An 18,307-nucleotide genomic window follows, 5' to 3' on the forward strand; every position below is an offset into this window, starting at 1 on the left:
CCCCTTTAGGGCCTGGAAGGGGCTCTAAGGTCTCCCCCGAGCCTTCTCTTCTCCAGGCTGAGCCCCCCCAGCTCTCTCAGCCTGTCCTCACAGCAGAGGGGCTCCAGCCCTCACAGCATCTCCTCGGCCTCCTCTGGCCCCGCTCCAACAGCTCCGTGTCCTTCTGCTGCTGGTGCCCCAGAGCTGCAGGGGGGTCTCCCCAGAGCGGAGCAGAGGGGCAGAATCCCCCCTCGCCCTGCTGGCCATGCTGTGGGGATGCAGCCCAGGATGCCGTTGGCTTTCTGGGCTGTGAGCACACGTTGCCGGCTCACGTTGAGCTTCTCGTCCGCCAACACCCCCAAGTCCTTCTCCTCAGGGCTGCTCTCCATCTATCCTCCGCCCAGCCTGTGTTTTTCCTCAAAAGATGGGGTTTTCGGGTTGTGGGAGGGGGCGGTGGCCTCCCGGCCCCGCCTGTGGGAGGAGCGGCCTCCGCTGCGCCTCCTCCTCCTCCTCTTCCGGCGGCAGCATGGCGCGGGCCGCTGCGCTCGCCTGCTGCCTGGAGGCTGTGCTGGAGAGCCGCGGCAACGCCAACCGCGTCTTCGAGATCCTGGAGCTGCTGGCGGTGCGGGCCGGGCCGGGCCGGGCCGGGCTGGGTCGGGCGGGCGGGCTGTGGTGGGGCGGCGCTGGGGCTGAGGGCCGTGGCTGGCGGCGGGGCCGGCCCGCGCCCTCTCCTCAGAGATTCTCTTCCGCAGGGCCAGGAGGAGGAGGAGGTCCTCTGCGCCGCCAGGACCTGCAGCCGGCTCTTCGGGGCGCTGCTGGAGCGCGGGGAGCTGTTCGTCGGCCCACTGCCCGCCGAGAAGGACTCTCTGGCCGGTGAGGGGGGAGCGGGGGCTTCTGCGGCCGCGTCCGGGGAGAGGCAGGGCCCCGGGCCTGGGTGGCGGCTCCCCGGGGCTCGTCCTAGCCGGTCCGGGCTTTCACTGCTTCTCCGTGTTTCGTCCTTCAGAGAACTACAGCGCTGAGGACAAGTACAAGATATGGATGAGGCACCGCTACAACGAGTGCGTGGATTGCCTGGCGGAGCTGATGGGCCACCATGTGTTCCAGGTGAAGGTAGGTCCTGAGCCTGCTGCTGGGACACGGGTTCCCCTGGGGGTGAATTAGAAGCAATTATCACTCTGATATTTCAGTGTGGGAGGGCAGGTAGGGCTGTAAGACCTTGCTGGTGCCCCCAGCTCTGCTCACCAGCCTGACAGTAAAAGGCACGCAGCTTTCTCCACGAACAACAACTTAGTTCATTGTTCCTCTTTTAGAAGTCACCTCCTTTGGATCTGACCCCTGGTGTACTTGTTGAGGTGGGATTTTTTTCTTTTGTTCTTTTTCCAAAAGGAAGTGTCACTCTGCACCCTCATGAAGTTTGTCGAGTTGGAGGCACGATATCCCTTGATCAAAGTAGAGTGGAAAGGGACTTTAACTTTTCCTCGTGAACTTCTCAAGGTAAGGAGCAGAACTGAAAAGCTCCTCTTGTCGTTACCTAGTGGCACACACGACCTCAATGTGCTCACCTTCTCCAGGACTGAAATGTCAAGCCAGGAGGTTTTCAGTGGGAAGGGAGGGTGTGTCCTAGAGAGTACCGACACCTAGAACTTCTGTCCCTGGTGAGGTGGTACCTGCAGATGTGGGAGCAGCTGCCTTGTACAGGTTCGAGCTGGGCTCATGAGTATTTATGAGGTGCCAGTTATGGGGTGTTTTTTTGTAGTCCCTGGCCTCACTTGCAGGGATTGGGAGGTGACAGGGAAGGTACTGCCCCTGGATCAGCCACCATCTCCTTTCTAAATGATATTATCTTTGATAGAAGGGGCCCATCTTGGAGGCCAGGAGGGCCTGTCAGAATGGCTTGTGAACGTTGCTGTGGGGCAAGCCGCACATGGCTGTGCTAGCTGCCTTTCAGAAAAATGAGGGGTGCCGTCAGCCACCACAGCTCACTGTCTGCTCCAGTACTGTAAGACACTGACTTCCTTTCCTCTACAAACCTTTTGTTAGGTAGTTGTTGATGGCTTACTTCCCTTAAACGAGGATGCTTCGCTCCTGATCTCTCGCTTTCAAGAATATATGGAGTATGATGACATTCGGTACTTTGTCATAAAGGCGGTCACTGAGAGTATTGGACAAGTCATGCAAAAGACAAAAGAGGTAACAAATTTTTGCTGTTGAGTTGGGTCTGGATAAACTGCTCTGAAACGTGTATCTCGTGCATGAGGCGGGGAGGACAGTGGTGTATGGAAAGACTTTGGAAGCAAGAGGAATGAGTGTGCCCACTTGAAGGCATTGATTTTTTTTTTTAAATATTTTTTTTCTTGCTCACAATGCGTGTCAATTATGCTAAGAATGTCTTCAGTCTGAAACTGGAAGTAGTTTAAGACACAAAGTGGTGTTCTTGCAGATCCTTCTCATCTGGGCTCTAGCTTCTGTACTACCCAAATCGCTGCAGGGTGGGTGTCACACACAGAACTCTTAATTCTGTTCTCTCTGTGGTGCAGAGAAGAAGAGTCTGTTTTCCTTAATGTAATCCACCAGTTTTTGTTAAACAGAATTAGTTCAGAGATAAGTTTTGTGTTAGGTGAACAAGTAATACTCCAGGATGAGGCAGCAATAGAGAATACACTAGTATGTAATTTAGCCGTCAGCATTTTTCCTTTCCTTTTTCTTTCCTAAGTATATTCAGTGCTTGGGAAATAGGGCAATATCGAAGTCCAGCATCTTGCTATCTGTTGTGGAACTTGCTTCGTGTTTGATTATATGCTTTTTTCCTCAGAGGCCGCTGCCATTTTACCAGCAGAATGTATTTTCCCTCATTTCGCCCATTAACATGCCAAACAAAGAGTCCGACATGGTCAAATTTATGGTGAAGCAAGGTTAGTAATCTCCACATGATGACCTGTGTATGAAAGGGAAAATCAGGTTTAAGATTTTTGTTGTGTAAAGACTATACTATCATTTGCTAATAAAAAATATCTGCTTCTGTGATCACAGTGATTCTAAACAGTATTACAAAATCCACATTCCTCTGTCTACGGTGGGTTCAGTCATGGCTTTGTATCGAGACAAGGACTTCAGCCCAAATTTTTAGGGTATCAAAGTACTAAGTAAAAAAGGATCATCTTAATTTCTTAAACATCCCATTTCAAGTTCAACATCCATTTTTCCTTTCTTCTTAGATAACTGGGAGGAATTGAAAGTGTCGAAGCTGCAGGTAACTGTTCATTTGCTGCTTTCAACTGCAGAGTTGAAATTTTATTTACTTAAAATAGAACTTTATCTACACCAGTGTGTTTAACTCACTGTTTGCAATTCTCTTTTCAGGCACACAAGCAGGCGTTTGAAAAAATGTGGCTCATTTTTTTGAAGCACAAGGTGAGTGTTGCTGCTGCCACTGATCTGTGTAACTCTTCAATTGCTAATCCTCAGAGGCTGCCCCCGCCCTTGCATGGAGCTCCTGGTAGGACCTCGCTGTGCTTTCAATGTGGGATGAGAGCAGCCCAGTCACCCTTTCTGTTGGATCGTTCTCCTGCCAAGAAACATGACCTTATACGTTCTGGTTGTTCTTACTCTTAGGCGTTTTTTCCCCGCCTCAAACAAATCTGACCATAAGGAGTGGCCTGCAGCATAACGACCTCTGCTCGTGATTTGAGGGTTCCCAAGCCTTTTCGCTGGTGACTTTCCCCTCTGAGCTGTGATGACACTTCTAGTTGTGGGCACCAGCTTCTTTGCATGAACTTGTCACGTGTCACTTGTAAACTCTCCCATTTGGGAACTGCTGCTGTGAGCCGTTCTGTATTGTCCTGGCACATCCCCTTTTGCTTGTGTGTTGCCTTTTTCAGCCATGGGTTGCTGTTGCTCTCTGAGTTCTCCCTGCAATGATTGTTTCACTGTATTGTTTCGTCTTCACAGCTACCCACTGGCCTGTACAAAAAAGTTCTTGTGATTCTGCATGACTCCATCCTGCCTTACATGAATGAACCCACTCTCATGATAGACTTCTTGACGGCAGCCTATGGCATAGGTGAGTGAAAACAGGCTTTAAATCCTTTGTGGTATGTACCTGCAGCATGGTACTTACGGACTTGGAAGGTTGGCTGGATGTAGCGCCATGGCCTGGATGATGGAATAGATGTACTTTTGGCTGGGATGGAGCTAAGGAACTAGGGTGAGCTCTGTTGTCCCTGAAAGTGAGATGTTTTTACCTGTGTCAGTGTTGTTGCCCCTTATATGTAGGGAAAATCATATTTAAGGCTGTGAATAGAGTAGAATACTGGAGTGATTTCTTTTAAATACGGAATTCAGCCAGCACTGCTGATATCTGGGCTGCATCCGGACACCCGATGCACAGATGCCTACAGAAATGTCCTTTCTCATGATACCTTTGCTTCCTCAGTGTGGTTTTCTTGGGGGATTCTGCAGCACGTTTTTGTGTCTCGGTGTTTCAGAGTCTTTTCTTCTAAACTACAGCTTAATCTTTCTGAGAAACTTGTGAACCTCTGGGAGGTTTTAGGTGAAATTGTGTCACTTTACAACTGTCATGCTGGCTTTAATTTCAGGTACTTTTGGTTTTGTGTTCCTTCTAGGAAGGTTTTATAATAGAAACAAGTTGAAGCCGATTCCTTTTTTTTTTTTTTTTCCCCAATTTTTATTGTGTTGCTACCTGCCTGCTTTCTTACAGGTGGAGCAATCAGTCTTCTAGCCTTAAATGGATTATTTATTCTGATTCATCAGCATAATCTGTAAGTAAAAAGAGCATATTGTTGGAAGGGGCATAGGGTTTTGCATTTATATTTTTATGTAAAAGCAACTGAAATGGGTTCTCCATGCCTTCAGGCTTTAAAATTTCCCCATGAGCAACTCCAACTCTGCACAAGAGGCTCAGCTGTTTGGATGCTGAGCTCTTGATAGTCTGACCTTTTTTTTTTCAGCTGAGCCTAAATATCCTCTTCTCCAGCCTGTAGTTGCTCAGCGCTTGAAAATCGATTTCTATTGATCTAGTTACACAGTGAAGCCATAGTTTTTGGTGTGACTTTCACTGGATCCCATACCATTTGCAGTCCATGGATATAGCTTCACATCCCCAAAATGGCTGGGCACTGCAAGAGCCATAAATTCACCTTGTTTTCAAGTGGTGGCTGTGGAGAGAAGCCTAAGAAAGCTAAACAGAGCACAGCAGTGTTCTGGGGTAGGCTGTAATGAAAGCATAGGAACATTTAGACACGGTGTAGTCCCATTGTACATCACAACAGATGTTGTCATTTTCTTTTTTTAACAGGGAGTATCCTGACTTTTACAAAAAACTGTACAGTCTTTTAGACCCTTCTATATACCACGTGAAGTACCGAGCCCGCTTTTTCCATTTGGCTGATCTGTTTTTGTCTTCATCGTAAGTAGCATCTTTATTATGTATGCTCACATATTTTCCTTTTGCTTTTTTGTTGGCCAGAGGCTGTTTTTGAAGTCCCCCACATGTCTGGATGTAATGTATTCAGTGTTCCTACTGGATTAGATTCATTTTTACCAAGAAAACCGAATCCAAGAGTGTCAGTGTAGTGTTGTGTAATTTTTCATGTGCTATTTTTGAAGATTTGCCACACAGCCGTCTAGTTTCAGAAGGCAAAAACGCAGTTAGTTATTGGAGTTTGATCTGCAAATGATTATGGATGTATTTTGATCAGTATTCCACTTTGGCTGAAAGTGATGATTTTTGTGTCTGTCTTTATGAATATGGAAAAGTAACATTTGAAGGCTTTTTATAGATCATAAAGCTGTTGATAAATTGATGACCTTTTGCAGACGTGTAAGATTGAAATATAAAGTGTTTGACAATCTGTCTTGATGATGTCAACTCGTTGTACACAGGGAAGAAACTAGATAAGCAGCTGGTCATATAGTTGCCATCATATGTTATAAAATAAACCAAGAGTAACGCTTTACAGTTCAGCACTAGGCACTTAATATCACCCCCCCTTGTATTCATAGTGTGCTTTGGAGGCAGTAACGAGATCTGACAGACGGTGTCCTGTGGGGTGGCTTTGCTGAGCCTTGCAGGTGTAGCGAGCCCTAGGGCTGAAGGCTGAGTGGCTGCAAATTGTCATCTTTCATCACAGCTCTTCTGACCTGAAGAAAATGCCTAGATGAGCTGATCGCTGTTAGAAATTTGCATTTTTACCATAAAAAAAACTGTCCTGCACGTTTATATTGCAGCAGCTTTATGTTCCCATTAACAGCTGTACTGCTTACTTTAGTCCTGGAAGTATTAGTATAAATTTAACACCATGGCCCGTGTATTAATTAAACCCACAAAACAACATTAGGAGAGTATAATCAAGGTTGCCTGGCCAAGCAGTCTGAAGTTTATAGAAGGACTGAATAAAGACTGACACGTGAATGACCATGTACAAGAGCTGTGCTTGGCTACAGTGAGCGCCTGGAGTGGTGCCATGCATCTGGATTGAATCACAGTGATTTGAGATTATTCATGCACTGAATGGAAATGCCCCCAGATTTGTTCCAGAGAGTGTACAAGACCCTCTGTTACTGCTTGAAACCAAGATTCTTACAGCTTCTCTTTACTCCATAGCCCAAAAAATCTGAAGAGCCCCACTGATCTTTAACGTGACTTGCTCTTTGGGTTGGTGAGGCTGCTGGCTCACTTGCTACGACTTTTACATGCTGGTTTTTTCTGTCCGCTTTCCAACAGTCACTTGCCAGCGTACCTGGTGGCAGCATTTATAAAGCGCCTCTCTCGGCTGGCTCTCACTGCTCCTCCCGAGGCTCTGCTTATGGTCATTCCCTTCATCTGTAATCTCTTTCGGAGGCACCCGGCGTGCAAAGTGCTCGTACACAGACCTAATGGGCCAGAAGGTAAGGGGAGGGTGGGCAGGGGAGTTTTGCATTATGCCTTCAGACAGCATAAAGAGCAGTATTCCTGTGGAGGAGGAGGGGAGATCCCAGCCCCGATTCCGAGTCCTAGAAGGATCCTTCTGTCCCTTGAGTTTGCGGAAAGCCAGCAGACTGCTTCTGCAGGTTCTCTGGCTGTGAAGACCTATCTGCGTTGCTCCTCTCTGACCTTGGGCCTCACGGTTGGCTCCCTGCCTCTGTGGTTCTCTGGTGAGGGTTGCTTTGAGCGTGGCACGCTGCCCCAGGCTACTTCCAAGTGCAAAAGAACTGGGGGGAGCTGTACCAGACACTGAGCTTGTCTTGTTCACCTCAAGACTATAAAGAAAAAAGGGAAAAAAAAAAAAACAAATGCAGAAACCAGAGACCTCCTCAGTTTCTGTCTGTAGTGTTTTTGTGTAGGTGGCCCCACTGGGGCGTTAGCAGTCTCCCGAGTTTTTACTTCATCTCTCTCTGATTTAACTGATCAGTGTTGAACATCAGTAGTGACCGTTCGAAGTTGCCTGAGATGCCCTTTGCCTGAGACTGTTCAAGTTCCTTGTGCCCTGCTCCCTGTGCTCTTATGATTCTGTAGTGTTGCAAACAGTGACTCTTGTGTCATGCTGGAATGTGTCAGCTTGTTCCTGGACCCTAAATGTCTTGGGAAGGAGCAGCTCTGGCTGCAGCATTGCTCTGGGTCTCTGTGATCCCTTTGAGATTATGTATATCATGCAGAAGTTAATTAGCTCTGTATTTCTGTTTCTTTAGATATGTCAGAAGATCCATATATTATGGAGGAAGAGTCGCCATCTGAAAGCAGGGCTTTGGAGAGCTCTCTCTGGGAGATTCGGGTATGTCAGCTAAAAAGGAACATCTGTGTCTGGTATGGGCTTCTTCCACCCTTGCTGCTTCCTTGACACACGTAGTCCCACTTACAGGAACCTGCTGACATACGTCATGCAAATGAGATGAGTTTCTGGCTCATCTGTTATTCTGCATCCTTTTCTATCCTAGCATAAGATGCAAAGGATTCCACACACTGGAGAAATTGTACGTGCTAATTAGTAAGTGACTTGTGAGCACACTTCTGACCATGCAGCTGAAAAGCGTGCAGTTAACAGCAGAAACAGACTAAATAGCTGCAAATGTATGAGGCTTTTTATTTGCTTTGGAGGGGAGAGAGAGGAACTTGCTGAGCACTGATGGAAATTAATTGGGTACAGCTAGGTCATCCTGTAGAAATGGGTTTAAAAATGCTGGAGAAGATGGTAATGTTCACCTTTCGCCTGAATCGTTTGTAGGATGGTATACGAAGGCTGAAATTGGTTAAATTACTCCTGATGCTTCTAAAACCTTAATGGCAGAATTATCACTTTCCATTTAAACACTACAAGGGATTTGTGTAAGGGACTGAAGCAGCAACAAGAATGTTGTGTGACAGCAGGAAGCCCAGAGGGCAGGAGCTCGGATGTGACGTCGGGGCTGTGGGAGGTGGCAGAATTGGGTTGTGTGCTGTAGGCATGGCCTGTGGAGGAGTCTGTCTGGAGCTGGATGCAGACCAGGTGGAGGGGACCTTTGACCATTTGAAAGATGGCTGAAATCAGGATTTCTTGAAGCCCTGTAGTAGCACAGTACAGCAAACTTGCCTCCTCTGCCAGAATCTGATGTTCACTGAAGATCTGACCAACAAAGGGCAGATCCCCGTGTGGGAGGGCAGATAGGTATGTCACCCTGTACTAACCAGGCCATCTCCTGTTTGTCTTGCTCTTGCAGTGTCTACAAAACCATTATCACCCGGATGTGGCCAAGGCGGCTGCTGTCCTGAACCAGTCGCTGTCTGAAATAGAGGATGACATATCGGGGCTCCTGGAGCTCTCAGCTTACGAGGTAGCGTGTCTGTGTCTTTTGGAGTGATTGGAACCAGTGGAGAGGAGATTGGTTTTTGGGCACTGTAGCTGTGTCAGCCTTGCTGCTGGGGAGGGACCTAGGCTAACTTCTGGTTACCCAGAGCCAGGGAAAATGGGAAAATGTTAAATAATGGAGCATGAGGCAGCAGTGGTGACAGGGATGGATTTTTATATAAAAGGCTTATTGCTGGATCTTTTAAGAGGTTAGAGTGAGCAGTGGTATCAGCCAGGGTGAAAAGCTTGTACTGACTTTTGCCAATATCATCTATTTTTTTCTTTGTAGCTTTTTGATAAAGAAGTAAAGAAAAAGGCTGCTGATGTGCCCCTGGAGTTTGAGCAAATACGAGGTTTGTTTGGAAAGAAAAATGATATTTTTGCAGAGCACTTCTCTTTAGATTGATGTGATCTCTCACAAACATCTGCACAACTGGCTGATCTTAGGGATGTGCACAAAGCTCACGCGTTGTGCTGGGCAATTCTGCCTTGGAGGTATCTCCGTGTGATGAGAGCTGGACCGCTTGAGAAAGGTGCAGCCGCCTTCAGTGACCTTTGCCACTACCCGTGGATGGAATTCCCTTTGTTTCTCACACTTGCATTCTGCCGCCTGATACTTGGGAGGGATTTTCCCTCAGAGCAAAGTTTTCTGGACCTGTTCATCGCTGAGATTCCAGCCCTTTTCTCCAAAGCTGCTGGTGCTGGCTGTGATCGGTGACTGCCTAGACAAACCATCTTGCTGCCACTCGATGGGACTGAGGGGAAGTGTGGTCTCTGACTACTGCTCTTGTTTTTCACATGTGTTACTTTTTACAGTGATGACCTGTTTGTAGCAAGTGACTTCAATACATAGCAGTGAACACCTGATGATATTCTAATTGTATTTTTTTATGTACACTTTTAAACTCATGTCTTCAGAGGGATGTTTAGATTCTATGTACTCAACACTCCCACCTTCGAGGTAGTGAAAGCTCAGGTTTGTAGAAAATAACTCATAGATGATGCTCAGTAATTCATCTATGAAGCGTTGCAGATGTTTCTTCATGTACATCTATCTCATGCTGTAAGGTTTTTTAATTCAAAATGCTCATGAGCTTTGGAAATGAGGGTAATCGTGGTGACTGCTGTAGCCAGGGAGGCCAACTGATGTGCAGTGGGAGGTTTGTCTAATCCTTGATTCTTGCTTCAGAATGATAAGCAGCTTAATGTACTTTTGCGTGCCGCCTGCAAATGTTGTAGGGGCTCTGGCCAGTGTGTATCCAGGTGCTAAAGAGTTTTAACCAGTCTGCTGATACTGGGTGGTTTTGTTAATTTAGATTTTTCCGTACAGTTCCAGAAGTCATGCAGAAATTCCTTCTGATAGGGTTTGAGGTTCTCACCCCCTTGCCCCCTGCCCAAGGTTTTCAGTTGGAGATAAACTCCTTATTAAGAACGCAGATAAACTCAGGACTTTTTTTTTTTTAAATAATTTTCAACAACTTAATGTTCGTTAGCCTTTAGCTCTGCTTGCACATTTTGGAATTGTATTTTGTGAAGGAGAACGTGGAGGCCAAGAAATATAATTTCTGGCAGACAGGTCTGTAAGTCAAGGAAAACTGCAGCTGTCTTGAAGACAGCACGTATTATGTTTTCTTCATCCAGTTCTCTTCGTGCTTTCGAAACAATGGATGTGTCCTGGGAATATAGAGCTCTGCCTCTTTTCTCTGATACTTTTTGAATTTAGTTGGAGTGTTTTTCAGCATTTGGGTTTTGTTTTTTAAGAAGTCTTTATCTTTGTTTTTCTCTTGTGAAAAAGCAATCCCATCTTCTCCCTGTCCAGCCTGCTTCTCTTTTTTCTTTGACTTCTGGTATTCATGGTAGGAAGGCAGAGGGGCGGAGATAACTTAAAATTTGAGAGCCCTCAGTTCAAGTTCACCCAAGCCTTGTATTTCAGCTCTAAAACCTATCTCCCTATACCATATGTACGTTGTATGTATGTGTTTATTAAACATTTTGAAGTGCTCTGATGCTAATGAGGACCACATAACCACCTTTGAAAGAAGTGTATAAGTGTAATGTCTTTCAGATTAAATGAATGAATATATTGAATATGGAAACGAAAGAATGAATATATATATTGAATACCTTTGCATCTTCTTGTTTTACTCAGGTTGGTTGGCCCAGTTACATCTATCTGAAATTACTGATGGGTGATGTTATTCCTATCTTTCATAATATTGACACCCAGAGGTGTCAGGATTCTTTTTTTTAATGGACAAATATCAAACCATTTGAGCATGGGGCAAGTCTGGGTCTCATGGTATTGAAAATGGGGGAGTTGGGTTGGGTTCCTGTGTCTGGACGGAGGGTAAACAGAATCTTTCTGTCAAGGTGGCGTCCAAAGGACTGTGTAAGCTGCGTGCCTCCGTCTGCCGTCCCGGGGTCTCCTGTAGGATACCCTGCACGGGGGGCAGAGGGAGTCGCTGGGCAGTAGTGGAAAGTACCTGCTTCTGCCTTGCGATATGGCCTGCTGCTGCCTGGTGGGCAGAGCCTTCTTGCTCTGAGGCCAGATTGCCACCAACGAGAATATTACCAATCCACTTGGAAAAGGGATGCTGCTGGAAATGGGAGGTTTTGCTATTTCCCAGGAGGAAGATTGCGAAGGCACCAGCATCTTCAGTGTTTCACCAGCAATGGGTCCTAAGTACTCTACTGCAATTAACCGTGACTTGATTGGAGCAAAATGCAATTTATTTTTTCAAGTGTGTTCCCGGTCCCCTGTGTGCTGACCTGCGCTGCTCCTGCTGACGTTGAGACGAGGGTTAGGCTGACACAGTCTGGTTTAGGATCTCGGCATATTTCAGTGCTGAGCTGGAATTGCTGTTAGCGCTTTAGTTAAAGTATGTGCCGCTGACCTGGAGTGACTTAATTATTTTGTGGCGATGGCTGGCAGCCCCAGGCGCCGTCTCCCTGTGCTTGGTGCAGACCAGACAGCCCACAGACGGCTCGGAGGAGCTTACAGCTCAGCCTGGGTGCACTTTAGACAAGCCTTGAAGGTCTTCCAGAGGCTTCATCCCCCATCTCTGATGCCACGCTTGCCTAAGCAGCGTTCTTAAACCGCTCTTAGGTGGAGATAGCTTTAAGCCCCTGCCTGTCCTTGGAAAAACATTCCACCTGGTCTTTCATCAAGCTTTTATCTTTAAACTTTCACCCCCCTCCCCTCAATAGGGAGGCATCAGGAAAAAAAATCAGCAGCTATAAATATTAAAAGTTTCATCTGCACTGAGTGAACAACCCTTATCAGGCTGCACAGCCGCCGCCGCTGCTGCTCTACAGGTCTCCACAGACCGCAGATTATAGATGCTTTAATCATAGCGGGTATTAACTGGAAGGCCAGATGGAAGTACCAGGCAGAGAGCGCGTAAGTCACTCCTGTTATTACTTGATTTTTATCGGATGTGGGGAGCGGGGAGGGGGTTGTTCTGGGGTTTGTTGTTGTTGGGTTACCTCAGTTGAGCATAAAAGATAGTTTTATGAAAATGTTGAACCAGTTCCCCGGCCTCCCCACCCGTCACTGCCTCAGTCCCCCACCAGAGGACGCGATAAGGTCTGTGCGTGGCAGTGGGCTGCCCTTGGCTCGTTTTCCTGAGCTCTCGTTTTCCTGAGCTCTCCTTCGTTTGAAGGCCATTCAGAGTCATTCCAGCCTGAAGGTAATAGATAGAGCCCCTCATCAAGGGCACGATGAGGTTTGTCTTGTGAGTCAAAGGCCCAGGTGACCGTGGTGTGTTTGTTCATCAGCTTGGATTCTCACTTTTAAGATATCCATTGGGGGATAGAGGGAAGTGTGCATTTACATGCGGAAACAGATGGAAAAGTGCAAATGCCCGCCGGAGGCCTGGGGCAGGCTTGCCTCAGGTAGAGCCGGTGCCTGTCCTCTTCCAGCACAGTGTAAGTGTGCTTGGTGGCAGGCTGGCAGTAGTCCTCCAAGAAATTAGACTTGCCCATATAAAATAGCTCTCATTTCACACCGTGCGTTCAGCTGGCTCAAGGAGCGTGTTAGGAACTGCCTAACCAGCATCCCCTGCCCCTCGTCTCACCCACCTGGGAGTCCACCTCTGCCCCCTGGATTGCGGGTGAGCCCCTCAGTGTGCAGGAGCTGGACGCTGAGTTGATAAATCCTGTCTTAGTTCCAAAAGGGCCAGATCCACAGGCTCCCAAGTGCTTAAAAAAACCCGGTAAAAAATGCTTAGCCTCACTGACCAGCTGCAATTAGCATTAAGGTACTTGCCCAGCTCTGGGGCAGCAAAAGCTGCAGCACAGCCATAACCACTGTGTTCTCCACTACCTAGTTTTGAAAAACAAACGAGCTCTCAGGTAATTTACAGCCCTGCTCGGGCAAAGAGGGGTACGGCATCGCAGTTCGACCGACACCAGCCTTCTCCAGCACTACCATAATCAATATTCATTAACTGAAGTCTATTGGACTTGGAGATTTACTGCTATTAGAAAGCCAAGAGTCTATCTTAGTGTGGTTTATGAAGGAAATTCTAGGTCTGCTAATAAAAAGATTTGCTTTTCTGCAGATTCTTAGCCCTGTCCCTGGGCCACGCTTTCATCACTAAAAAGTGAGAAATGGTGCATGTGGGTAGAGCCAAAAGAGAGAAAAACAGAGGGAAACTTCTCTTCAGAGCTGGTAGAAGGCACCTGCGGCTGGGTTAGTGTATGGCCAGCTTCAGGGCTAAGCCTTGCTTCTGTGTCATTTTCGAAGCCACCACCCTGCATGCACCCAAGAGGAGCAAAACTCGAGCTGTTTGGGAAGACCACCCTCCCAGCAGCAAGGATGAGCTCTCTGGCCGCTTTGCTTGGGTACCCGGGGCATCATCAGGCATAAGCACCCCGCTGGAACCCAGGAACTGGTGCAGTGGCTTGTAGCTGAGGATACCCGCCAGCGATGGCGGCGAGTTCCTCGTGGGCTGTAGAGCCAACCTGCCTCTTCCTGACAGCTAAACCCCGACAACCAGGACAACCACGATGCTCTGGCTGATGGTGCACGCACAGAGGATGTGAATGTCAACTCCATCCTAACAGAGTTAAAGCCTGCAGCCTCCATGGCCTGCTGGTATCCCCATTTTATTGATAAATGAACAGAGCAAACCTTATCAAAACGAGCAGACTGCAGTCCTGCTAATGCAGCTCCACTTGCGCTAAAGATAATTGATGCTTTAATAATGCTACGCATTATCCAGATTGTGGCTGGAGTGCTTATGTGAGGAGAAGCATCAATCACAGGTGGCTGTATTTAACGTCTATCAAATATCAAGGTGGGTGGCAAGGTGTGTTTTGTGCTGCTCTTGGGGGAAGTGTTGGGCTCTGAGATAGGAAGCGAATGAAGCATCGCATCCCTTTTGCCTACATAAGTTTCCTGCAGATTGGGAGAGTGAGGATGTACATTTTCATTATCTCAGCTGGAGACGGGAGATACCACATGCTGGGGTATTGGAAATGGAGGCTTGATGATGAAGAACTGCAGTTCCCAAGTGGAAGGCCTTCGGTCTCGGCTGCTGGTGAAGGGATGGATGTCTCTGCTGGGTTCTGCTCTGCACAGATAAGGTCCTCCTGCAACCCAGGCAATGGCTCCTGGAGTTGAGTGAGCCTTGAGAGAAACCATAGGTGAAATTTGCTGCTGTGCCACACAGGTAGACTTACAGGGGCCAGCCAGGGCTATACAGGTAGTAAGTAAGTGAAGTCCCATCACTGTGACAGCCTTGTGGGCAGCCAGCAGGGGTGTCTGCAGTGATGGTCGCTGCCACTGGGTACCCAGCATGTGCCACGGGGCTCTGCTGTGGAGCCCGGCAGAGCGGCTCCAATGAGCTGGGTGCTTGGCTGGGTGGGGGGGCCAGCATGCAGTGATCTTGTGTGATACCTGCCTGAAGGGTCCCTGACCACTCACCAGCCTCACGCGCCCTGTGGGATGGCTCCAAGCCTTGGGGAAGCCAGAGGGAGCTGGAACGGATCCACTTCTGCATCCTGCCCCAGGGCTGGGCTTCCTGCGCTCCGTGCGTCATGTCTAAAGCTGCAGTGTGTGGCTTTTTCCAGAGATAAGGTCCTCTCCTCCAAAGTTTTTCCTTGTTAAGATGACTCCTGAAGCATCTTTCCTGGCTTAAATGTTTCCTTTGGACCATGTCTGCCCAAAGGCATAGTTACTCAAAGGTATTTAGTAAATGAACTCCTGTTATCTTTGGGAAGCTGAGTATAAATATTGATGGGAGCTTTTATTCTCTTTCAGATTATCAAGATATTTATGGCCTGATTTACTTCAAACTTTCTCTTTATTTCATACTTGTTCTCCCAGAAAAAATCCTCCCCGTTTTCTGTGCCCGAGAGTTGGAGGCTGGAGCCCCCATCTCCCTCCTGGGGCGTGTTGCTGTCACTGGCAACTTTTGCCTGAGGACTTTGGTGCGTGTGGTCTGAGTTGCTGGCAGGGATGGGAAAGAAAAGTGGAGTCTGTAACGCCAGTTTAGCATCCCACCGTTTCTGTGCAGAGACCCGTGAGGTCATTTGGTCTCAGAGGCTGCCTGTTGCGTGAAGAGGAATGGGGGAACTGGCTATTTGGAAACTTGCTGGCGTAGGACGACCCCGCTGGGTTATTTGTCCTAGAGCCATCCTGGAAAACAGCACAGAGCAAGGAGGGGCGGGAGATCTGTCATGGGAAGTAACTTCAGACGTTGTCAGGTTAGCAGGTCACAAAGACGAGAGCAGCACGCTCAGGACTGGCCCAGGATCCGTGCTGCCATCCTGGTGGCCTTTCCTATCCAGGTCCCCCTGAGATCCGAGCACCCCATTCCCGCTCTGCAGGGCTGGCTGCCTGCCGGGATGGAAGGCCCCCTTGGAAAGGGTGGCAGAAATAGCGGCAACCGCTCTCCTCGTCGCTGCTCTTGGGGCGACGGGTGAAACCGGAGCCTCGCTGACGGTCAGGGTGACGGCTGCAGTAGTTGTTACTGCGACGGTGACAGCCCCAGGCTCAACTGAATGGGGGAAGGCGGAGGAAAAGAGGGGACCCTGGTGGGGACACGGTGCGGTGGACAGGGCTGCCCTGGGGGGCCGGACCGGGCCAGCGAATCGGGGCTGGTGGCCACTAGAGGACGGTGCAGACCGGCCCCGGGGCCCGGCTCGGCGCGCGGCAGAGGCCCGGCTCCCGCCAGGCGCCCCCGTCCCTGCAGGAACGGCAGCTGCGGCCGGAGGAAAGCGGAGCCTCCCGCCCCCGCGGCTCCCCGGGAACCCCTGTGCCCGGCCCCGCGGCACCAGCGCCGGCCCCGGGCCTGTGACCGCGCGGGGGGTGAATCCCCCGCAGACCAGAGAGACGAGGGGGCTGACGGCCCCTGCGGCGGCCTGCCGGGGAAACCGCCGCGCCGTGACCCCCTTGGGCCGTGTCGGGGGGTGGCTTTGCAGGACTGAGGACGCGGAGGAGGAAGAAATAAAAGTCAGCGTGCCAGCCTGCGTTTTGGTGCGAGGTGGCTGCAAGGAGGTGCATCTGGGTGGCCTGGGCCAGTGGCCTCCTGCCCTCTTGCTGGGGGGGTGTCTCGCAGGTGTCTCAGTGGGTGTTGCAAGGTCAGGGATAGAGATGATCGCACCTTGAATGAAAGGTGCCGAGTTTTTCTCCCAGCATTGCGCTAACAGGCTGTCATAAGGTGGACTCCAACCCTCCTTTGGTCCTGGTGACACATGTGTCACTATTCGTGATGACTGAGCCCGCGTCAGTGAACGCTTTGCTTGCTGATGCTGCATCGCTTTGCTGCGTGAGCAGCCTTCTCCTGCTTCTTCCCAAAGTGGAGAATGGGAATGAACAGCCTCTCCACTTCTTCCCACGTGTGGTATTTCATCCTTATGTTTTTAAAGTATGTCCTAAAGATTTTCAGTCCCAATTTAGGAAACTATTTTGATTCAGGTTAGCGTTTAAATATATGCTTTACATGCCTTGGCAGATAAGAATTAAATTCGTGCCTTAGAGCCCCTGACTGTTTTTAATGCTCCCTTGAATTCCTTACCGAGGAAGCGGGGTGGAAAGCACCCACCAGAGGACGTCTGAACAAAATCCCAACCGTGCAAAGACTGCAGCCCCGAGTGCCAGGCTTGCTCTCAGAGGTCCCGTCAGCCTGAGCGGCAATTCCATCTCCAAAAACCTTCTGGCCAGCCCAAGCACTCGGTGCACTCGCGCAGGGAAGGGGCAGGAGAGGCTCTGCTGGCCGGGAGGGTGCATCTGGCCACGTCCCTGTCCCCAGCGCCGCCCCTGGGGACTGGGTTGGCTTTGGCGTGCTGGGACCCTGCCTGTGCGGTCGGCTCTGAGCACGGGGTATGGGCCACCTCCCACCCTGTCTGTCTCCTGTCTTTTGTGAATGTCACCTTCTCGTGAGGATCGTTTGCAGGAGTCGCTGGCTGCAGCTGAAGAGTCCCAGCCTTACTTCAGCATTACGGAGAAAATGAGGGGAGAGGGATCTTCTGGTGCAGGTTTGTCCTTCTGCCTGAGCAAGTACTGTACCTCAGCAAAACGTGCACAAGGATGTGCAAAAAATGAGGCTAGTGCCCGATGTTCAGCCATGGGCTCAGGGAAGATAGTCTCATGGTCTCTTCTGGCTTTCAACCTGATGATGGGTGGGAGAAGCTCATATAGATAAATAATGAGGAGGGAAGCATCTAATTAAATGGTCACCCCAGCCCCCCCAGTAGGAACTACCCCTTTATGTTTCTATAATGCATCATAAAGGCTCTCTTGAGTTTTCTACTCAAATAGCAAAATAGAGCTGGAGTCTGTTTCTGTTTTAGCTGTTTCTAACACTATTCATCACTGCTGTATCTAAACATGATCTTACTTTGATAATAGGACTCCAAGCAGTGATAAAATAAAGTGAGATTAAAATAACTACATAATAAAATTCCAGATTAAGCTGAAACTATGGTAAATCTTTCAGAGCTGTTAGAAAGGTAATAGCTAAGCTTCATGGACTCAGTATTTTCTTGAACGACTGATAAAATGTGTTGATCCACATTATAGTTTTATGTCTGTTTCTGTATAATAACCACAACTACAGTTCTGCTGCAGCTTGGCAGTTAAAAGGATCTCCTTTGAATGTACAACGTGTTGCATGTTCTTTTGTTCGGCTTTTAGAATCTCCAAATATTGAAAAAAAGAAAAGACGACTTTTCTTGTGCAATGACAGGTGATGGGTATTGACTCATCCCTGGGCACAGGGGCTGTGAAGAAAAGGGGAAGGACAGATCCCTTCTGCCCTGCTAGGGGCTCTTTGCTTCTCCCGACCCGGCGTGGTACCCCTGCACATCCTGATTTAAGGTTGTAGCTGTAAAGGAGAGGGACGGGGGGGGCCGCGGGTGCCCCTGCACTTTGTGAGTGGCCGGGACTCCCCTTTGCCTTGTCTCCCACAGATGGAGCTGCGTGTCCCCGGTTTTACAGCCTGGCAGCTGGTCACTCGTCCCTTCATGGCAAGCTGCCTAATGGCCCAATCAGCCTCCTGGCC

The 18,307-nt window shown here is 48.9% G+C and overlaps 1 protein-coding gene across 2 annotated transcripts; it reads left to right on the forward strand.

Annotated features, from left to right (window-relative positions):
- The first annotated feature begins 461 nt into the window (after nucleotides 1-461).
- NOC4L (nucleolar complex associated 4 homolog) lies at nucleotides 462-10,919 on the forward strand. Of its 2 annotated transcripts, XM_063351232.1 has the most exons (16): nucleotides 462-601; nucleotides 732-852; nucleotides 983-1,089; nucleotides 1,366-1,473; nucleotides 2,020-2,169; nucleotides 2,792-2,891; nucleotides 3,195-3,229; nucleotides 3,340-3,390; nucleotides 3,928-4,039; nucleotides 4,697-4,757; nucleotides 5,294-5,404; nucleotides 6,722-6,885; nucleotides 7,666-7,748; nucleotides 8,671-8,784; nucleotides 9,088-9,151; nucleotides 9,246-10,919. In XM_063351232.1, exons 1-16 carry the CDS (start codon nucleotides 506-508, stop codon nucleotides 9,305-9,307), a joined length of 1,539 nt encoding a protein of 512 aa, XP_063207302.1. In that variant the 5' UTR covers nucleotides 462-505; the 3' UTR covers nucleotides 9,308-10,919. The 2 variants fall into 2 exon arrangements, with proteins under 2 accessions (XP_063207302.1, XP_063207303.1); XM_063351233.1 differs by having other exon boundaries at nucleotides 9,088-10,919.
- The last annotated feature ends 7,388 nt before the right edge of the window (nucleotides 10,920-18,307 follow it).

The sequence above is a fragment of the Chroicocephalus ridibundus genome, chromosome 13 (assembly GCF_963924245.1).
Source record: "Chroicocephalus ridibundus chromosome 13, bChrRid1.1, whole genome shotgun sequence".
NCBI lineage: Eukaryota > Metazoa > Chordata > Aves > Charadriiformes > Laridae > Chroicocephalus > Chroicocephalus ridibundus.